General features: G+C 39.4%; 1 protein-coding gene across 1 annotated transcript in view; it reads left to right on the top strand.

Annotated features, from left to right (window-relative positions):
• Positions 1-375: 375 nt before the first annotated feature.
• Positions 376-20,882, top strand: part of IPO5 (importin 5) — a 46,141-nt gene continuing 25,634 nt past the window's right edge. The window contains exons 1-10 of the mRNA XM_060769522.2: positions 376-587; positions 4,851-4,931; positions 9,568-9,760; positions 9,883-9,985; positions 10,562-10,658; positions 12,448-12,552; positions 14,280-14,402; positions 14,505-14,625; positions 16,769-16,856; positions 17,688-17,794. Of these exons, the coding sequence (XP_060625505.2) occupies positions 495-587; positions 4,851-4,931; positions 9,568-9,760; positions 9,883-9,985; positions 10,562-10,658; positions 12,448-12,552; positions 14,280-14,402; positions 14,505-14,625; positions 16,769-16,856; positions 17,688-17,794 (1,111 nt within the window). The 5' untranslated portion in view covers positions 376-494. The remainder of the gene's footprint in view (positions 588-4,850; positions 4,932-9,567; positions 9,761-9,882; positions 9,986-10,561; positions 10,659-12,447; positions 12,553-14,279; positions 14,403-14,504; positions 14,626-16,768; positions 16,857-17,687; positions 17,795-20,882) is intronic.

Raw genomic sequence — 20,882 nt, 5'->3', positions numbered from 1 at the left:
CTCGGGCCTCCCCTCCCCTCTGGGCCAAGGAGCGCCTTGCAATCTCCCGCCTTTTCTCCTCTTCCCTCCTCTCCCGCCAGGCTTCCCCAGAAGACCCTTTTCCCGCCCAGCCAGCCAGGGAGCGGCGGGTGGCGCCTCCGTCCAATGGGGCTTCAGCCCGCGCCCTGGTCCCGCCTCCCGGCCACCCCATGAGGGAGATGGAGTCACCCGGGCAAAAAGGGGGGAAAAGCGGGGGAAGTGACTTCACAATGGGTACTCGCCGCCCAATCACAAAGACGGGCGGGTCTGGGCCAATGGGAGAGTGGCCGCCTTTCCGCTGCCGGCCAATGGGAGAGCCGGGAGCCAGAGGGGCTGTTAGCCTGGCCGGGAGGGCGGGGAGAAGCCCACAAGAGCGCGGCGGGCGGCGGCAGCGGCGGTGGCTCCGCCTCCCTTGGGTCGGTGCGCGGCCTGGAGTCCCGCCTCCTGCCCGGCTGGCCTCTGTCTCTTCAGCGGCCATGGCGGCGGCAGCGGAGCAGGAGCAGCAGCAGTTCTACCTTCTCCTAGGCAACCTGCTCAGCCCGGACAATGTGGTCCGAAAGCAGGCCGAGGTGAGAGAGAGAGAGGCGGGCTCCTGGGCGCCTTTCCCTGCCTCGCCTGGGCTTCGGAGCCCGGCCTGGCCCTCCCTGTCAGGGCGCCTGTGCGCGTGCGAGATGAGAGAAGGAGGGAGGGAGGAGGGGAAGGAGCGAGGGAGCCTGCGCGCGCGGTCCGGGAGAAAGAGGGGTGCCCACGTGCTCTCCTCGCGCCAGGCCGTTGGAGCCGTTGACCAATGGGCTCGCGGGGGGCCTGCTGCTTCTCCTCCTCCTCTGCAGACCCCCATCTCGCCGCCTTTCCTCCTCCCTCACCTTCCCCCGTCCCACGATCGAAGCTTCTCCCCTCCACAGCATGTGGGCCTTTCTGGGACTCTCTTCCTGAGAGACATCTTCCCTTCTCGTCTTCCGATCTATCTATCCAGGGTCGCGTTCTAGTTTCCCTCTCCTCCTCCCGCCCCTAAACTTAACTTCCCAGATGCATGCGCTCTTCCGCAGATCCTGGCCGGCCTCCTCGCCCCTCTGCTCTGCCGTCTCTTCTCTTTCTCGCCCCCTCGCCTTTCTGGGGAGAAGGAGACATGCCTGGCGGGGCCTCCCTCGAGGATTGCGAAAGGCACCCTTTCCCTTCCTGGGAAGCGCTCAGGAAGAGATGCGTTAAAAGAAAAGGGAGAAGGATAAACAAAAAGCTTGGCATTCCTGGACTTGTGATGAATTAGTTACATACAGGAATCTCCCTCAGTGTGTAGGACTGTACCAGGAGCCATGGAAGCCCATTGGGTGACTTCAGGCAAGTCACACTCTCTCAGCCTCAGAATGAAGCCATTCTGAAGGAAACTTGACAAGGAAACACCATCACACGGACCCCTTTGGGTCCTCACGAGATAGAAAAGGCTTGAAGACACACAACAACAATAGATGTGAGAAACCTATGTTGGCAAGTTAAAAAGAATCCACTTAGGAGACCAAGGTTTGAAACCCCACTCAGCCATGGAAGCCCATTGGGTGACTCAGCCTCAGAATGAAGCCACTCTGAAGGAAACTTGACAAGGAAACACCCATCATAGGGACCCCTTTTGGTCGTTAAGAGTCAGACAAGGCTTGAAGACACAACAAAAGATATGGGAAACCTATGTTGGCAGGTTTTTGAAAATCCCAACAGTTTTAGTAGTCACTTGTTTACATAGATGCTGTACTTTATAAATCTGTTTTCCACAGAAGGGGCTAATCTCTTTGCCAAGATCCTGAGTTGGATTTAGTAGGGACAAAGAGGCCATCTTTACCAGTCAGAGTCTTTAAAAGGTGTTCTTTCTCTTCAGCCAGTTTAGTCAAAAGAATTTAAGTTTCTAGGTTGCTCTGAGTTTTCCAGGCCGTATGGCAGTGTTCCAGAAACATTCTCTCCTGATGTCTCAAAACACAAAAAAAAGGGGAGATCCTGTCATGAAACAATCAGGGCCAGCTAACACCTCACAATAATGAACCTCCGCTCAGGAAGCAGCCAGGCTTTGAAGCTGCAAGGCCACTCAATGCTAATCAAGGTGGCCAATTTAAACATTCACACTTTTCCTCAAGCAGACAAGTTCTTTCTCCCACCCTGGACATTCCACAGATATATAAATCTCACTTGCCTAGTTTCCAAGAGACCTCACAACCTCTGAGTATACCTTCCATAGATGTGGGGAAAACATCAGAAGAAAATGCTTCTGGAACATGGCCATACAGCCCAGAAAATGCACAGAAACCCAGTGATTCAGGCTTGGTTCCATAGGTTGTTAGACAATTTTGTGTCTCATACTTTGTGTTTCTTATCCATTCGGTGTTTATTATAGTTCTCTGTAAAGTTTTCTCTATTATATGTTTCCCATTATTAGCTGAAATTCAGAACTACAGGATTGCTCAGTAATTAGTAAAATAGGATAATTCTTCCCACCCACGGGAGTGCTTTACATTCTTGATAATAAAAACCTAGTGGGGCATCTCGGTTCCATTGAAATAAATGCCAGTGACTAGTTTAGCATTTTCTCATTGGATAACTGTCCTAAGGCTTTTATCGTTTGCATCATTTGAGTGGTCAGCAGAGTTCAGCACATTCTTTCATTATGAACAATTGTGTAAAAAGCTGTTCTCAGTACCCTAATGTAAAACTATGCAGTCTGCTCATTCCACTTTCTTTAGCTGACATGCCTTCCACATTCTAGATGAAAACTGCAATCAGTTTTAAGTGCCAGGAAGAAGCACAGTATGCATCTATTTGGAAACAAGATGATTGAAGAGGCAAATAAAATATGTAGATATTTTCCTAGTCTGAACCACTAATAACATGACAAAGTACTGAATACCTCTGTGGCAAAAGCTGTGATTAATAGCTGTGTCATATGAATTTTGCATTACTTAAATACAAGTAAGATAAAGACTTATAAGCATATTTTCCAATTGTGGTGGTGTACATTGTCTAGTTTATGATGATAATGTGGATGTTTTGTTCATTAATTGTTTAAACCTCCACCATCAGAGGAAGCATACCTTTGAATGCCAAATGCTTGGCACAGAGAGCAGAAATGTTTTGCTTTGTTGTCCTTGAGAGCATCTAGTAGTTTCTGGCTGCTGTCTTGTAGCTCTAAGGATATACATTGGAGAGCTGCGTAAATGGGTTTTAATCTGAGAAGTTTTGATCGGTAAAGGTTTTGGAATTAGTACAAAGAGTATCAGCCAGTGAGATACTTTTACTATATGAAACCAATGTAGAGTGGTATGAAGAGCAAACACTTCTTTTTAGGTGTGAATATGGCTGTCAACACTAATATAGGTGTATAATTGTACCTGTGTATAATTGCCTTAAGGGTCAGCTGGGCTATCCACTTAGCACTCATGCTGTCTGAGGCATCATGCATCAACTCAGAAAGAAAACTAAGGAATTGCTTTCACTACTATGTTTCTGTGCAGCAGTTAGCAGCAGACTAGCCTAGGAAACCACTACGCTAACTATTGCTAAGTATGAATGAAAAATACATCAACAATCGTTATCCACAATGAAAGAAAAGTGAGTAGTTTCTGCCATCTTTAATGAGTCATGTAGACATAGGCAGAACTTGATCATGGTTGCATTTTACTAACACCTAGGAAAATTGGCAATATTGGTCTTGAAAGAGCAGCATTTAATTTCAAAATCTTGCACATCAACAGATAATCTTATTTGGTATTAATTGTCTTGTTTAATATTAATATTTGGAACATAAAGATATGTTCATCTTCTTGAAAGACTGCATTTTTCTTGTTAAAGGAACTTTTCTTACAAAATAAAGAATTATTGCCTATGTTATAAAACAGGTGAAATGTGTCATAAGCTTTGTGATTAAGTAAGCAGTATTGGAAATAATTAAAATCCAATTTCTTAGTCATTCTAGCATTAAGAAGAATGAGAGGTAGTACTTTTGCTTCAGAAGGAAAATTGGAAAGCAACAGTTCGTTCTTGCTCTATAAAGCTAGTTACCTGGAATTAGGTGACAGATAAGCTCTAGAATTAAGAACAAGTAAAGCATTGGTTTCTTCTGTAGAGTTCTCACAGTGTTATTTTTGCTTTACAAAGTGTGGAACTACCTTCCTATTTTTTTTAGAACTAAATCTTAAATGTAAGTGTGACTTTAAACTGGATTATTCTGTGAAAATAAGATTAAGTAGTATTAAAGGGAAATAAAAATGAGATATGTGTGTGTTTCAATGTTTAGCTGTCACACATCTCCAGGTGTTCTCTCAGAAGACATTTTGTTAAAATAGAAAAGTTTAGAATTTCTCTCTGTTTTCCTTTCTGAGATAGAGGAAAGCTATTACTTCTCTTCTTTTTTCATAGACTTAAAAAGTTTTGCTTTGTGAGTAAATGATGCATTTCTGTTCATACTGGTTTCTGTAGTTTAATTTTTGATACTGCAAAATACTGATTATCAAATATAGAGCTATATCTACGAATAAAATAATCTCAACATATAAAGGTTAATCTAGTTTATTGTGGAGTCATGATAGCCGTGTTATGTTACCTCTAGGATGAAAAGCAACATGTCTCTGAATATCTTGTCACTGGGGAATGACAGTGAGACAGGATGATCGCTCTCATGGGCTACTTCTGGGCTTCTGCCAGTCATGGGAACAGAATATATAACTAAATTGAGATTTGATCCGATCTAGTTCCTTTTTTTTTTCCTCCTTAATAAATGGTCTACATAGTTTATAGTAAATGGATTAACTCTTTCTGTGTTTTTAATCTAACCTTTGCTGTGTTCTTTCCTTTCACAGGAAACATATGAGAACATACCAGGCCAATCTAAGATTACATTCCTCCTGCAAGCTATCAGAAATACTACTGTTGCTGAAGAGGTATTTATATTCTCCAGGGAATGTCTAATTGGTAGCAGTGAAAATAATGTCAGCATTGCAGAATTTTTATGTTGTACAAATGTTATTTCAAATTCCTTTTAAACTTGTCAGCTAGAATTAGTGGTTGAGGAAAAACTACTGTGATTACCAATATGTTACAGAACAAACAATTAGCAAATTGTTTCTATGTATTTAATACATTCAGTTTCAAGCGTGTGTATTCCCTCTCACCTTCCACATATAAATGTGAAACTTTCTTTTCTGGTTTAATGGCAAATCAGTTTGCCATTAGAACCAGGCTCACAAACCATGACTTGAAGTATCCCATTGGTCTGCATCCTAGCTTTCATTCTGTAAACAGAATATAACTTTCCTTTTTCCCATTCTCTACAACCCTCTGTGCCCCATGAAATCTGTTTTCATGGGTAGGAAGATGTTGGTGGGTAGTATCAGATGGTATGGTGGGGCAGATGGAGCAAAACGTTCTGTCCTTTACATGAATGGAGGAGTTATTTAGAAGAATCAGTAGACAAGCTCCAAAGAAAGGAAGCCCTGTTCTGGTCACAGATGCAAAACTGATATCCAACCCAGTGATATTACTGAAGCCATTGTGTTTCCAGTGATTTTCTGCTTAACATTCTACTTTATGGAGCTCTAGCAGCTCAGAACATCATTGATGTACAGGTTTTGATTGGGGCATTCACAGGAGTTGTCAACAGAAAGCAGTCTAACATAGCTAACGTGCATCTCTGCTCATGGTGTCTTGGGATTCCCTCATTACTGTGTTTAATCCTCTTAAAGGGTTTTGCGGTCCAATCCTCCCGCCTTACTTCTTGCATATTAGGTCATAACTTTCCCTCACTAATTTAGCAATACTTGTGAAGATCACTTAGTAAGAATTGAGTTGCATCTGTCTTCCATATTGCCCATTATACACTTGGACTTAGTCAAAAGGCCAAGGAGTGATTAATTTACACCAACTCATCTCAGTATTATCATCAGTCATTGACAACAACAATAACAACAACAATATTTGCATGTCCTCGTGGTGGGTTACAACATCACTAAAACACATAATCTTAAAACATTCTATAAAATACACATATTAAAACACATTTCTACAAAATACATATTAAAATACATAGAACAAAAATCAAAGATAAGATACAAGTTTAAAATTCGTGATTAAAACTGGCTGGGTAGGCCTGCCAGAAGAGCTAGGTCTTTAAATGTGTTTTACATTCTGATAGCTCTTTTAGTTGTCAGATCTCTTCTGGCAAGTCGTTCTACAGTCTGGGGCAGCCAATGAAAAGGTCTTCTGGGTAATGGTTGCCAGTAGGGTTCTGGAAGGCTGGAGTAACCACCCGCCAGAGGACCTCAATGTTCAGAATGGATTGTATGGGAGAAGGTGATCCAGTAGGTAAGACCCAAACCATGTAGAGTTTTAAAGATTAAAACCAGTACTTTGTAATTCGCTCGAAAACAAATTGACAGCCAGTGGAGTGACTTTAGTATCAGTAAAATATGGTCAGTCCTGGGTGTTCCACAAATCTAGCTGCCATATTTTGAACTGACTGGAGTTTCTGAACTTGGTACAAAGGTAGCCCAATGTCAAGTGCATTGCAAAAGTCCAGCCTTGAGGTTACCAGTGCATGTGCTACTATCTTTAGGTCCTCCAAATCTAGGAAGGGGCATAGCTGGTGGATCAGCTGAAACTGATAATAAGCACTTCTGACCATTACATCTACCTGGGTTGACACTTGGAGATACAGATCCAGGAGCACTCCCAAGCTGCAACCACAGTCTTTTATGGGAAGTGTAACCCCATCCAGAACTGGTTGACACATCTCCATCCCCAGATTGGGCCCCTGATGTTTTTTTTCTGGATTAAGTTTCAATTTGTTTTTCCTCATCCAACACAATACCTCTTCCAGGCATTCATTGAGGGAAGATGCTATCTTTAGCTGTGGCTATTTTTTGAAGGCCTGGAGAAATATATTTGGGTGTCATCACTCCATGCCAGTGAATGATCTCTCCTAGTAGTTTAATGTAAATAAATATTAAAAAGCATTGAGGATAGAATGGCACCTGGGATGTATGCAGGCAAAGCCATCTTCTAATAGTTCTCAGTCCTTGTCATATTGCATATATCCCTCTGTTGTTTGACACTGTTATGGGGTAGTCCCCTCAGAAAAGTTACATGATTATCCAATCTGCCACATCTCCTATTTCCATAGTCTTTAGGACATTAGTGTTTAATGGTTTAGCTTCTCTTTCAGTCTGCATACAACCCATCTCCTTTTTCTGCTGCTTTCATGCACCACAACATTTCCTGCAATGTGTCTCAAGTATTTGCTGTTCTCCAGTGTTTTGAATGCACAGAAATGGAAATGCTAAGAATTGTTCCTGACAGAAATGAACCCTTGTCAGGTTCCAGGCTGAAATAATAGAAAAATACTTTCTATTCGAAAAGCTACTTTCAGTGGGACAATGAATTCTACGAACAGAAAGCTGGAGTAGCTATGGGGAGCCCTCTCAGCCCGGTCATAGCTAATTTCTACATAGAACACTTTGAAAAACAAGCCCAGAAAACAGCCACAAAAAAGCCCACTATATGGTTCAGATATGTGGATGACACCTTCACCATTTGGAGCCATGGAGAAGAAGAACTAAACAGGTTACTGGACCATCTCAACACCATCCACCCAAACACCCAATTCACCATGGAAAACGAAATGAAGGAGGACTGCCTTTTCTAGATGTCCTAGTCATCTGTAAGCCAGATCAACAATTGGGTCACACCGTTTACAGAAACCCCCCCCCCCCCCACACACACACAGATATCTACATAAAAACTCCATCCATCACCCAAGTCAAAAAAGAAACACCATTAAAACCTTGGCAGACTGTGCAGAAAGAATCTGCGAACCCCACCTTCTCCAATATGAACTTAACCACCTAAACTGGGCTCTACAGGCCAATGGATACTCCACTTCAGACATCAGAAGAGCTGCAAGACCAAGAACAAGCCACGAGAGTAAAGACGAAGATCCACCCAGAGGAAAAGTGTTCTTGCCATACATCAAGGGAACCACTGACTGCATAGGGAAGCTGATGAGAAAACACAACATACAAATTATCTACAGACCCACCAAGAAAATCCAACAAATGCTTCATTCAGCAAAGGACAAGAGAGATCCTCTTGCTTCTGCATGAGTCTACCGTGTACCATGCAGCTGTGGACAAGTCTACATAGGGACCACCAAACGCAGCGCCCAACCATAAATCGAGGAACATGAAAGGCACTGCAGACTACTTCAACCAGAGAAGTCAGCCATAGCAGAGCACCTGATGAACCAACCTGGACACAACATATTATTTGAAAACACAGAAATGCTGGATCACTCCAACAACCACCATGTCAGACTACACAGAGAAGCCATTGAAATCCACAAGCATGTGGACAATTTCAACAGAAAGGAGGAAACCATGAAAATGAACAAATTCTGGCTACCAGTATTAAAAAACTCTAAAATTGCAACAGCACAACAACAGAGAGGAAACAAACAAGGACATCTAATCACCTCTCAACAAAAGATTGCTCCAGGCACTGCCAGTCAATCAAATGCTAATCAAGGTGGTCAGTTGAAACATTCACACCTAGTTCCAGCAGACAAAAGTCCTTTGTCCCACCCTGGTCATTCCACAGATATATAAACCCTTTTTCTTAGTTCCAACAGACCTCACTACCTCTGAGGATGCTTGCCACAGATGCAGGCGAAATGTCAGGAGAAATGCCTCTAGAACATATAGCCCGAAAAAACCTACAACAACCCAGTGATTCTGGCCATGAAAGCCTTCGATAATACAATAGAAAAATATATTCATTGCTAGTATATATTTTTGTAGTTCTAGTTATATTGATATATTCACTGTTGGTATGTTTTCTCTGGCTAATTTTGGGTGAAAAGTGTGTGTCTTCTGTCTTGGCAATGTCAATTTTAGCCTCCTTTTCTTGAAAGACCTAATTAGTTAACATAGTTAATTCACTTCTAAAATGTACTTTAATACATGCTATTACAATATTATTAACTCTGTTTATGTTCTGCCTTTTGCCCAAGACTGGGCTTAAGGTGGGTTTCAAAGAACTTTTCAAATTTACAATTAAAAACATAGCAAAAGCCACATTAAAACTGAACTATACTAAGAAAATATTTAAAACATACATTGTAATAGGTCTGAAAATAATAAACATTGTCATTTAAAATTATACTTAGTTTTTTACTCCATTCTTTCATATTATGATAAAGTGCATTATGACTGTTGCTTCTGTATAAATATTAATCCATTCAGAAGACCTCTCTTAGTCCATGAAGCTCTTCACCACATTCTTCTAAATGTGCACTGCTTTTATAGTAGAGTCATTTGCTTTGTTTAGTTCTTATACCAGCTGTGAAGATAGTTGAAGCTATATGACTAAAGATGCCAAAAATAGGTGTGGCAGAGTCAGCGCTACGGTTTAGCATTTAAGTTTTATGCCTAGCTATGTAGGAAATAATATTACAGAGAACAGAACTAAACTGCTTTCCTAGAATAGTTTTCCCAGCAAGTATGCTAATGTGTTTCTGTTTAATAGGCAAGACAAATGGCCGCTGTGCTCTTACGGAGACTTCTGTCAGCTTCTTTTGAAGAAGTTTATCCAACATTACCCCCTGAAGTTCAGACTGCCATCAAAAGTGAATTGCTTTTGATTATTCAGTTGGAAACACAGTCTAGTATGAGGAGAAAAATCTGTGACATTGTAGCCGAACTGGCCAGGAATTTAATAGGTATGTTATATTTTAGTTTTTCCTCTTTATGTAAATAATGCATTGATAGCAATTATTTTATGATTTGCATAAAACAGTGATATCACTTTGATTTTGATTTAGCAAATATTTCGTTGTTATAGATGAGGATGGCAATAACCAGTGGCCAGAAGGTCTGAAGTTCTTGTTTGATTCAGTCAGCTCTCAAAATGTGGGATTACGTGAAGCTGCGCTACATATCTTCTGGTATAGTGTTGTTCTTCAGTGATCACATTGGTGTATTTTACATAGCAGTGGAAGATGGTAAAATTGTTTCTGGTTACCTAGAAATCCTGTTTTAAAGCTTGCTTCAAACGGGGTTTGAAGGAAACCTTTTGTTCCAGGTAAATTTCTGAAGTGAGTTGAATAATGCTGGATCAACAGCAGTAGCTACATTTGTGCGTTCTTTAGTCATTCACCATTGTCTTGTATTCCATTAGTTTATATACCCCACACTTTGATTCAGCTTGCTGAGTGTTAGGGATGCACACAGACAAATATAGAATGTAGATATAGATTGATTGGTCATTATTTTCTTTAAACTACAGTACAACCCCAGTGTTTGTAGGACTAGTACCAGTAATTTCACTTAACCACCTTTGAAAAAAATAGGTTCTAGACATTTTCTAGATTGTTTAATGTTATCCTGTTGCATGATTCTGCTGGATATTTGGATCATACTGTACAATATGTTATATCACTCTACATAAATTACATGTTTCATATTTTAATGTGCATACTTCTAAGGATGCCTAATGTGCACAATTTTTACCTCCCATTTAGGAATTTCCCTGGTATTTTTGGAAATCAGCAGCAGCATTATTTGGAAGTCATCAAACGCATGTTGGTACAGTGTATGCAGGACCAGGAGAATCCACAGGTAATTTGAAACCAATTTGATCTTGTCTGATGACATTGATTGAATTTATACCAGAAACCTTTGTTTAATGTGGGAGCATTGCTGTCCCTGAGGGGAAAAATATAATATCTGAAATGAAAACTTATAGTCATAGTTCAATCATTGATATCCTTGAACATAATATAAAGGCATTCTGAATTGGTATCTGATTTAGGAAGTGGGTGAGGGCAAACAAATCAAAACTTGACTTTACTAAGACAAGACAAGGGCCAGTACAAAGGCATAACAGAATAGAGGTTCAAACTTCTTTCTTGGAATTTCATTCTTCTTGAAGATATTGATTCACAGTGCACTCATGGGCTTTGATGGTGTTTAGGAAATGAGTGCAGCCAAGGGCACATCTACATTGACACATAACCCTAAAGGGGAAGGGGGTGAATCAACTCCATAGTGTCTGCACGATGCATGGAGCAGATTCAGATTAGCATGACTTTGACCCACATTAAGGAAAGTTGTGCGTTGTTCCAGAGTTTTCCTGAGACAGTTGGACTGGTTCCAATACAGATCTTCTTGCAAGTGTTTACACAGCCATCCCATATTCCCTGGGTTTTGGTAGACTTGGGAAAGAAAGCAAAGACATGGCTGTGGGACCATGCCTTTGGTTAGTAAGTAGTGCAAAAAATGAATAGGGATTATGTGCAATTGACACTTGGAATGGCCTCAGATTATGATGTTGGATTATGTGATTTTAATTTTTATATTAATATGTTTTAACTTATATGTCTTAATGCCTAAATGTTGCATATGTTTTATGGTTTAATGTAGTTTTAATAGTTTTATTCACCGTTACATGTTATTGTTTGATATTACGTTTTGGTTTTTCACATACATGTTGGCATTACATTTTGTCATGGCTATACTGGAAATTACTTTGAGTCCCTCCAGGGATAAGGAAAGTGATATAAAAATCCAGTAAATAATGATTAATAATAAATAATACAATTTAGTTACAGCTCCAGTTCAGACATATATATCTACATGTTCAAAATTGACAGAGTAGAATTTTCCTTCTCAAGGCAGCTAAGATTTAAGAGAGATTGTAAGAGGGACAGTCTTGATCCATATTGGATTTTTGTGGTGGCTGTTTTCTGAAGTACACTATCCTGACCTAATACAGGATACCTGAAGACCAGGAAGAAGCTTTCTTGTATGGATATTTTCCTATCTGTGCTTTTAGTGTAGGCAGTTACAGTGAGTCTACTTTCACCTACTTCCTAGACTCATTGCCAGACATCAGTCCTCCGCCATACACGGAGTACAGCACTAAAACAAGGTGCTTGATGAGAGCTTGATTTAGCGGCCCACTAAAGACCTTATTTTTATGGCACTAGATCCTGTTTGATCCTGAAAGTTAAGCAAGTTCGGCCCTAATTAATATTTGAATGGAAGACTACCATTGAATTGCAAATGCTATAGGCTATATTTCAGAGGAAAAAACTGGCAAAACTAGCTCTTAAATACCCCTTGTCTAAGAAACCCCTCTTAAGTTCATGGGGTCATTATAAGCCAGCCGGTGACTTGAAAGCACATACACCTTCTCTCTCTAGCGAGCACACAGAAATATGTGATGAGGCAATCTGTGGTGATTGTAATTTTCACCACTGTTAATTGTTGTATTTATCTATCTATCTATCTATCTATCTATCTATCTATAGAATAACTATGATGTAGAGTAAGTTTAGCATATATGTGGAAGTTTAAAATATTTAAGGAACAATGTACTAATGTTAGTGTTTAATTTTTATTCTAGATCAGGACACTATCAGCTAGAGCTGCGGCTGCATTTGTTCTCGCTAATGAACAAAATATTCCCCTTCTTAAACATTTTGCAGACTTGCTCCCTGGAATTTTGCAGGTAAAGTCTCATTCAGAATGTTTGCTCAAGTACATTACCTTCTATAGACTAAAGGTGTGACATATGAAATGCATCCAGTGTTGCTCTTTTCCATGTCAATAATGTATGAATTGCTAGTGTGAACATCAGCACAGTAACTATTACCAATAGTAAGTATTACTCAGTGCCTTTCAAATAACTAAAGATGTCTAAGAAAAGCCTATAAGGCCTGAAAATACAAATTGTTTTCCCTATGTTTTAAACTTTATAGTTTGGGAACAAGTGCACGGAGAGCTGTTATATTAACAATTTTTTGAAAGGACTTTGATAAAAAATGACTAAGAAATTAAATTGTGCAATTAGTTATAGACTGCATTATTGACAAATTTCTCTAAAGACAGATTGTATAATCTGAATCTTAAACATACTAACTCAAAATTGTTTTTGTTTCCTCTTTATTTGTCTATAACAGATATTCAGTTTGAAACATTTTAATGTCATTGTCCTCTGTATCATATGCACTGTGGAAAAGACCACTTTCAAGTCAAAAGGGTTATATTGTGAAGACTGAAAATGTTCTTGTAATACCTTTAATCAATTGATATTAAATTTACATCAGGTTTTATCAGATTTGGTGAGACTGAAACATCAATGAAAAATTATTACCATTCAATCTAGTATTTATGGAAAATGTACTTGTTTTAAGCTTATGCTGGTGCACTTGTTGAAAAAAACAAATTCTGTGCTTTCATAAAATGTCCCCAAGTCTTTGCATGCAAAATAGCCAAATAACAAAAACATTCTAATACAGGCAAATGGAAAAAGCACAAATGCAAAGAACTCTGATCTCGGAACAGTTGGACAATGTGACTGGACAATGACTGATTAATGAAATGCGGAGGACTTATGGTTTTTATTATGTTTATTGATGTTAATTGTAATGAATTTTTATCTATGTTAAATGTTTTTAATGTTTAAACTATTTTTGTACTGTTGTGGGCATCAAATTGTGCCGTTTTGTAAACAGCCGTGAGTTGCCCTCGGGCTGAGAATGGCGGTATAGAAGCGTAGTAAGAAAATAAATAAATAGGTAAAGGTAAAGATTTTCCCCTGACATTAAGTCCAGTCATGTCTGACTCTGGGGGTTGGTGCTCATCTCCAATTCTAAGCCGAAGAGCTGGCGTTGTCCTCTTAGGTCATGTGGCCAGCATGACTGCATGAAGCACCGTTACCTTCCCACCTATTGATCTACTCACATTTGCATGTTTTTGAACTGTTAGGTTGATAGAAGCTGGGGCTAATAGCGGGAGCTCACACCGCTCCCTGAATTCAAACCTGCGACCTTTCGGTCAGCAAGTTCAGCAGCTCAGCACTTTAACCCACTCCACCACCAGGGTATATTGCATGACTTGTTTCCCTGGAAGCTTCTCCAAAAAATAGTCTTTTTTAATTTCATCGCTGTAATTTGGAGAAATGTTTGACAAATGTGAAATCTGTGAGCTGTGTAACCAAATTGAACAGGTAACACTTTAATTAGGTGTTCACTAAAATTATTTGCAGTGAAAGCATAAGAATAATTACTTGGGCTACTGAGGTTTTCAATCAATATGTTGCCTAGTCTTAAGGTTAGATTTTTATCCTGCTTACAGTATCTTGAAACAGTGAACAATATCTTGGTAATGTATAAGAGCTTAGTTTTAAGTGGAAATTGCAGGTAAAGAAGTCTTAACGAAATTCTCATATTTTAGGCTGTGAATGACTCCTGTTATCAAAATGATGATTCAGTATTGAAGTCTCTTGTAGAGATCGCAGATACAGTTCCGAAATACTTACGTCCACACTTAGAACCTACGTTACAACTTAGTTTGAAGGTATGTTTGATCCTTCCATCACAAATTTCAGTGTGTTACTTTGAAGGTTTTTTTTTTGTTATTTGTTTATTAATGTCCTGCTTAAATATTTTGTGATTTCAGCTGTGTGCTGACACTAGTCTCAGTAACATGCAACGTCAGTTGGCACTGGAAGTAATAGTTACTTTATCAGAGACTGCTGCTGCTATGCTGAGAAGGCATATCAACATTGTTGCACAAGCTAGTGAGTAAACATTCTGTTATTTTTTGTAGATCAAATTGTGATATACTTATATAGTAGAACTGTAAGGATTTGAGAGACATTTGTTGTATAAGGCAACACATTACCTACTGAACTGTTGTGAAAAACCAAAGTCCCACTGATCAGCTCAGAAGTCTAAATCAGTCTTTCTCTCAAATACATCAGAGTGTTGTTTCAGCCGTTTTAAGCGGCTGCATATTGGGGAAACCAGGAATCTCCACAGGCTTTTGGAAGCATGTCCCTTTTGGAGATTAATTGGCATTCATACTATTTGGAATAATCATAACCTTTTGGAAAGGCATGACCTTGTTAGATATCGTAACTTTTAGTAAAGTATGATCTTGCTGCGAAGAGTTAAAAACTCACTTTAGTCAGCCTTCTCCTTAATGGTAAATATCCACTAGTTTTAATGCAAGGCAGTTTAGGCTTCTCAGCTGTTAGACTGATATACCTGGTTATCTCTCTGAACAGTTAGGAATAAACATGCCAATATATATAGCAGATCGTCAGAAATGTTATTTCAGTTGCCCAAATATATATATATCTACTCTCTCATAGAATATATTGCTTTCAAAACATGCTCTCAAGAGACCAAAAAAATAAGTAGTCTTCATTAAAAGTTAACATAGTTGATTTAGTTACAAACTTCATGTATTTAGCATACCAGTACATTGTTTATTGGTTTCATGTTAACTGAATTATACTTAAAACTGTAGTATACTGTACTATTCTTCAACTGACTGTACTATACATCTGCCACAAACAGACTTGTATATTAACTGAACATCTCACTGCAACATACTGACTATACTCCTGTTCAAACTGCCTCAAACCTCAACCGACTTCTAACTGACTTAATTGACTCCAACGGACTTCACTGATTCAAATGTATTCTAAAATGGAGTCTTGCTTTGAACATTCTAAGATCAGGGTCACATGGTCTGTAGTCCCTCCCACAATCTCTTAACAGCATAGAGTTAAGGAGAAAACTGCATACCAATGTATACATACAATATAGTAAGCAATCTCAATTATATACATAACAAATAGCTTGTATAAGAGGCTTGTAGAAGGCTATTTCCAAGATTGCAATATGTGTGATTTTAATATTTATATTGATATGTTTTAATTCCATGTTTTAATGTTAAATGATCTTGTGTTTTATGATTTAATTGATAATTGTATGTTATTATCGTTATATTAGGTTTCTGTATGTGAGGCATTACATTTTGCCATAATTATGTTGGAAACAGCTTTGAGTCCCTCGCTGGGGGGAGAAAAGCAGCATAGAAGTGAAGTAAATAACTAAATAAATGTGCCCCTATTATGGGATCACATTAAAAGGCAGTAAAAACATACAGATTTTACATATAGTAAATGCTAAGCAATCCAAAAGCTGATAAATGTTTAAAGCTGTTATTGACTACTAAAATAATTTAAAACTATCAGATTATTAAGATTTACACACATCTTTACATTTTTGTATGAAGTAGGAACAACTGAATTAGATTAAGGATTTGTACCCGTTAAAGACAAACAAATGTCATTTGATTTTCATGGTATTAGATTTCCATGTAATGCATATCTGGCATTTCCTGGTTTCTTAAACATTTTGGACTATATTGAATAACATTATTTTTGGCTTAGTTTAGGTAAATGTAGCCACCGTTGAAACACTTCTCCATGGTTATGGGAAGGGAAGCCATTAAGGTTCTAATCTGGAAATATTCCTCTTCTCATCCTTTTTTATAACTACATATACAGCATTGTAGTAAAACATTTGCATTTACATGTAACAGTTGGGTTAATTAGTATGAAGGTGAAAATCATGTGGTTATGTCTTGGGCCGTGGTAATCTATTTGTTATGATAGTTCTCACAGATTATAAACCTAAGAATATGTACAAACTGGATATTGGCCTGCCCACATGCAGTTTTGTCTTATCAGTGAACTGTAGCTCCTCAAATTAATTGGGAAACCCAGAATTTGGTATGACAGGGTGAAATATATCCAACTGTCATGATTCCATAGCTGACCTGGGATCTGAAGATTATTGAGGTCTTCATTAGCATTCATACGGCTCTTTCTCAGAAGTCCATGAACTGTCAGTGTTTAATTTTTTTAGTTCCTCAGATGTTAACAATGATGGTTGATCTAGAAGAAGATGAAGACTGGGCAAATGCTGATGAGTTGGAAGATGATGATTTTGATAGGTAAACAGGATTGTTTTTTAAAAAATTAAACGGTTCACCTCTCGAGAATTCTCTTACACTTCAAGGTGTATTTTTGATGTCTATAAGTGACCTGCCCAAATCATATGGTAGTCTCAGAACTCTGTGGACCCACAATCACTCTTAATTGGACTATGCTTGTGTTCGGTTTACATGCAGCAGCTGCATGTTTGTCAACTGCTGCTGTAAGTATTGCAGTTTACTAAATGGTAGTGACATATTTTGAACTTTTTGCTATTGTGGAAATTGGTGCATACATGCACAGTGTCCACACTAAGATTCCTCGGTGTGGGCAGAAGCATCAAAAGAATATGATGAATATTTATACCAGTAGTAAGACTTGCTACTGGTATTTTTGATTTTTGATTTGTACATTCTTTAAAGAACAGTTCATTCAGATTTACTAATACTGCCATTTATATATTGCCAAAAGTACTTCACAGTATTTTGAATGTTGTTATTTAGAGGCCAATTCACTCCTTTGCTGGTTACATCCAAATTATCTGCATGTCAGAAAACCAAAAATAAATGACATGTTTTGTTTTTGTGTTGTTTTGTTTGTTTTTTTAAATTTTGTTTTACATACCGAGGGTGCATTTTGAACATTCTGACAATATCACTTATGTTAAGATAATGAGCAGGCTTCACACAACACCGATGCATAAGTGTGTTGGCATCATAATATCTTTTTAAAGTTGTGTTTGTACTTTCAAAGACCTACAGACTATTTTGTCTCTGAAATGTAGATGCTTAAGAAGACTGGATTTCTAACTTAATTGTTGAGTTATTTTTCAAAATTTACCCACTTTTTAGCAATGCTGTTGCGGGTGAGAGTGCATTGGACAGAATGGCATGTGGCCTTGGTGGAAAACTTGTTCTTCCTATGATAAAAGAACATATTATGCAAATGCTTCAGAATCGTAAGTGATTTTATTTTGATCTTTGAACAGAATATTTGGGGGGTTGAATAATTAAAATAAGTGATTGGGTATTCAAAATGAATGTGATTGATTTTGGAATCAGTGGGTTAAATGAAAAAAATCCCATGTACTTTACTATGTAAGAAGTAGTTTGGGCACCTCATTAGGTTCCCTTGGCTTTTAGAGATAGTTGTTGGGGTGCTGTTTATTGCTTTGAAAAGGGAGCAATTGGGAGTCCATTATTTGTGTACAAAACATCCAGTGGTATGTTGTGCTTTGGACCATTAACTTTTCTTCTCTGAGGTTAAACATTCTCAGAACAGATTCATTATAGATTGTTGTATTATCTAAGTAAAGAGATTTTTCTCATTGCAACAGATATCCTAGTGCTTTGATCCAAGGGTTGTCTATGTGGGTGACTATGGGGACTGATTTTTGCCTCCTTGGACCTGTGGTAGACCACAGTGACCCCAAGTCACCTAAAGTCAAACTGGAATTTACTCTGAGGTAGATTTCTGGACATGGTGCCAGGGTTGAAGGAGGTCCAAGGTTTTGGAGATCCACAGAATACTTGAGTGCATAAAAATTCCCTGGGGACCACGTGTAACCCACAGGCTGTACTTTCCTTGGCTCTTGCCCTAAATTTGTGTGCCAAGTTCATCCTTGTTTGTCTAACCAATTAATTAGAGTGGTAGGATGCATATATGTGCTCTGGCCTGACCTCAAGATGTTTGTTATAATGGGGACATTCATGTTCCAAGACACACGAAGATTGGAAAAACTACGGATCAGGAAAGCACATCTACTGTGCTCCCTGACTTTTCTTCTACGTTGCAGAGACACAGATAACACCCACAATTTCTCGCAGCCAAAAGGACTTTCAAAACACCACAAGCTCACCGGATCTATGACCGCCTGGAATGCAACCTCTTACGAGAGAATTCACACCATCCGCAAAGAACTTGCAAACACAGACAAGGAACTGCTGCACCTCCATATCAACATCAGCCAGAAGATGATGTTGTCCCAGGACTGGGACAAAATAGACAACCTCACGTATAGGAAAATGGAGAAAAACATGGCTATCCACACCAACAGACAAAAACAAAAATTCCACAAACGCCAAAAGCAACAGCCGAAACCAGAACTGGATACATCACAGACAATCATCAACCTAACAGACAAACAACTCTCTGAAGACCAAGTATCCATACTAGCGAAAGGAGGAACTTTTGTTGTAACCACCACCAGGATCCCAGTAGAAAACATCATTGTCAACGTTGAATCAGCAATTTATCGCCTCGCCAAGGAAGAAGCAGAAGAAGTAAGAGGGGAAGCAGCAAGGATCCTGAAAAAGGCAAAACTTCCCTCCAGTAACATTACAAGAAAGGAAAGACAAGCCATCAGAGACCTCAACTTAGACCTGACATCATCATTCTCTCAGCAGACAAGGGGAATGCCACAGTAATAATGGATACAGAACAATATAAGGAGAAGGTCAGAAAACTCCTGGACCCTACTATATACAGAAAACTTAAAACAAGACCCAACTGCCAAAATAACCAGGAAGACCAACACTCTGATTAAGAACTCCTCAGTCAACTTCGACATACTACAACAGCTATGTAAATCGGAAGCCCTTCCACCTAGGCTTTATGGACTCCCAAAAATCCATAAGGACTCCACCCCACTCAGACCCATCGTGAGTGCCATTGGATCCCCCACGTACAACCTAGCAAAATTTCTTGCTGCACAGTTACAAAGCCATATTGGGCAAGTTAAATACCAACGACAAACTGATCAGCTTCGATGTGGTGTCTCTATTTACCATGGTCCCAGTAGCAGACATCATTGCACTAATCAACCAGAGGTTCCCAGAATACATCACAGCTCTGTTTCACCATTGCCTCACCACCAGCTACTTTCAGTGGGATAATGAGTTCTACGAACAGAAAAATGGAGTAGCCATGGGGAGCCCTCCCAGCCCGGTCATAGCTAATTTCTACATGGAACACTTTGAAAAGCAAGCCCTGGAGACAGCAACAAAAAAGCCCTCAATATGGTTCAGATATGTGGGTGAACACTTTCACCATTTGGAGCCACGGAGAAGAAGAATTAAACAGGTTCCTGGACCATCTTAACAGCACCCACCCAAACATCCAGTTCACCATGGAAAAAGAAAATGAAGGAAGACTGCCTTTTCTAGATGTCCTAGTCATCCGCAAACCAGATCAACAATTGGGTCACACCGTTTACAGAAAACCCACACACACAGATAGATATCTACATAAAAACTCCAACCATCACCCAAGTCAAAAAAGAAGCACCATTAAATCCTTGGCTGACTGTGTAAAAAGAATCTGCGAACCCCACCTCCTTCAAGATGAACTGAACCACCTCAACTGGGCTCTACAGGCCAATGGATACTCCACCTCAGACATCAGAAGAGCTGCAAGACCAAGAACAAGCCACAAAAATAAAGACGAAGATCCATCCAGAGGAAAAGTGTTCTTGCCATACATCAAGGGAACTACTGACCACATAGAGAAGCTGATGAGGAAACACAACATACAAACTATCTACAGACGCACCAAGAAAATCCAACAAATGCTACGTTCAGCAAAGGACAAGAGGGATCCTCTCACTTCTGCATGAGTCTACCGTGTACCATGCAGCTGTGGACAAGTCTACATAGGGACCACCAAACGTAGCATTGCCCAAACACGAATCAAGGAACATGAAAGGCACTGAGGACTACTTCAACCAGAGAAATCAGCCATAGCAGAGCACCTGATGAACCAACCTGGACACAGCATTTTATTTGAGAACACAGAAATGCTGGACCACTCTCACAACCACCATGTCAGACTACACAGAGAAGCCATTGAAATGCACAAGCATGTGGACAATTTCAACAGAAAGGAGGAAACCATGAAAATGAACAAATTCTGGCTACCAGTATTAAAAAAAACTCTAAAATTGCAACAGCACAACAACAGAGAGGAAGCAGGCAGGGATATCTAATCACCTTTCAAGAAGAGTTTGCTCCAGGCACAGTCAGCCCATTGTATGCTAATCAAGGTGGTCA

The sequence above is a fragment of the Anolis sagrei genome, chromosome 3 (genome assembly GCF_037176765.1).
Source record: "Anolis sagrei isolate rAnoSag1 chromosome 3, rAnoSag1.mat, whole genome shotgun sequence".
In the NCBI taxonomy this organism is placed as follows: domain Eukaryota; kingdom Metazoa; phylum Chordata; class Lepidosauria; order Squamata; family Dactyloidae; genus Anolis; species Anolis sagrei.
This window is presented reverse-complemented; position numbering and strand designations above follow the sequence as displayed.